The 2,145-nt window shown below is 49.9% G+C and overlaps 1 protein-coding gene across 1 annotated transcript; it reads right to left on the bottom strand.

Moving 5' to 3' along the window:
- Window positions 1-607: 607 nt before the first annotated feature.
- Window positions 608-1,615, bottom strand: LOC142766959 (allatostatin-A receptor-like). Its single transcript, XM_075868156.1, has one exon. It carries the CDS (start codon window positions 1,613-1,615, stop codon window positions 701-703), a length of 915 nt encoding a protein of 304 aa, XP_075724271.1. The 3' UTR covers window positions 608-700.
- Window positions 1,616-2,145: the final 530 nt, after the last annotated feature.

The following is a 2,145-nucleotide window of genomic DNA, read 5'->3' as shown; positions in this document are numbered from 1 at the left end:
TCCTTTTGAGCAGTCTTCGCTAACACAATTATTGATGACGTGTAAGCTGCGATAATGCTATAACTGTGTTATTTGCGGTAAACATGCATGCTGTTTGCCGGCGCGTTTCACAAAACAAGGATTGCCACTGCATAGAGCCGAAATGACATTCAATAAACTAAGAATTGCTTATTGATTTTACAAAACGATGGTTATTCTTTCGATAAGTACGCCATTAACCTACATAACTGATGGCCCACACTGGTCACATGTTCACTTGGTGTCATGATCATTTAATATTTACGATCATTTTTTCCCGTGAAGATGTCTTCGAAGTAGAACTTCACAAGGCAAGACAGCAAGTTCAAAAAGAAAACTTTAAGTATAAAGTAACTGTTGAGTAGAATATTGTGCTTTCATTTCCCTGTGTTCAAAGTGATAGTGTGTTCGCGGGTTTTTGAAGTTATGACTGCTGGTGTTGATCATCCTGCACATTTTCAAGCAAAATTCAAGAGCGGGCTGCGCAAAAAACATGGCGCACTAGATGCCCTCAATACTTTGTCGACTGACGCGCACCAATGACTCCCGTGAATCGAGTTCTTTGCAGGCTTTTTCGTTTTCCCTCATCTTGAGACGGTAATACTAAAGTCAAATAATCCCACACAGTAACGAACAACGATTGATTGAATGTCCTGTCTATCAGCAAACCTTTTTCGAGCGTTCACAGTATGTCATTGGACACCTTGGTAAGTTTCGTGACACACGCTGCCGAGCTCTCCTTCCTCGTTCTTTCCGCATCGTCGACGGTGCGCGATCTGCCCTTGCCCGAAGAACCACGTGCATATGGCGTCTTGCGGCCACAGCAGATGACCTTACGGAAGCTCTTGCGGAAGTTGTCTGAGAGGAAGGCGTACAGGAACGGATTCACACAGGAGTTGGTGTAGGCAAGTATCTGTGAGGCGATCTGGACGACGATGCGTGGCGCGTTCATGGTCCGCCCGTACAAGTCGACGCTCTTGAGCACCAGCACCACCTGCACGGGACACCAGCACAACGCGAACACAACCACGACGACCACGACGAGACGAGTGACGCGCTTCTTGGAGCGCATGCTCTCGGCGCTGATGCGGCCTCCAGGTGCGGCTGCAAGCCACAGCCTCTTCAACATCAGGAGGTACAGCACGAACACGATGGCCAATGGGACGACGAAGGAGGACATGAAGAACGATATCTGGAAGGCTGCTATGTTGTAGCCCATGTCGGTCCTGAAGGTGCAGGCCGAGTAGTTCTCCTCGATGAGCACGACCCCGTGAGCGAAGAGAGCAGGAACGCAGGCGGCGAGGATGATGACCCAGGTGAAGAGAATGGCAAGGTTGGCGTTTCGTTCCGTTCTGATAGACATGGAAGTGATCGGATGGACGACCGCGAGGAACCGGTCAAGAGACATGAGCACCAGTGTGTATATGCTCGCGTACGCGCACACGATCACGAGGTACTGAACAATGCGACACCAGGCATCACCGAACGGCCAGTAGTTGAGGGTGTAGTCCCATCCGGTGAAGGGGAGGCAGAAGACGATGAAGAGCAGGTCAGCCATCGCGAGGTTGATGATGAGGTTGTTCGTGGTGGATCGCATTTGCGGGTCGCAGAGCACCACAAGAACAACCAGGGCGTTGCCAAAGAAGCCGATCACCGCGATGGCACCAAAAAGGATAGGCACGGCGATGGCTAGGACTTCTTCGACTGTCCTAGTATCGACGTCACTGTCGTAATCGACGTGTTCGAGATGATCGAGAGGCGTCGCACCGGATGTGTTGTCACTTATTCCTGTCTGACAGGGCCAAATGGTTCCATTGCAAGGGGCTGCGCTGAGGACTCTCAGTAACGCCTTCTGGGCCAGTAGCGTTAAAAAGGATGTGAGAGCTGCCAGTGGATTAGCTGGTGGAAGTTTGCTACTGGAAGGATTTAGAAGGTCGTTGTGATCACTTCTGTTCAGCACGTCAAGCGGTGTCGCTGGTGATACCGTTGTGATTGATTGATCCATTTTGTCTGAGTGTTCCAAAAATTTCTCTTCTTTTGCTGTCGGTTACCCCTAAATGCTCATGTAGGCAGCCTCCATAGGGCACCTGCACAAAAATAGAGACATTCAAATCAGTGTGGGTAATT

This window comes from Rhipicephalus microplus, chromosome 7 (assembly GCF_043290135.1).
Source record: "Rhipicephalus microplus isolate Deutch F79 chromosome 7, USDA_Rmic, whole genome shotgun sequence".
NCBI lineage: Eukaryota > Metazoa > Arthropoda > Arachnida > Ixodida > Ixodidae > Rhipicephalus > Rhipicephalus microplus.
This window is presented reverse-complemented; position numbering and strand designations above follow the sequence as displayed.

Bases quoted from the DNA above. Each gene is read 5' to 3' on its own strand.
- LOC142766959 (XM_075868156.1), bottom strand. From the start codon at position 1,615: ATGCGATCCACCACGAACAACCTCATCATCAACCTCGCGATGGCTGAC.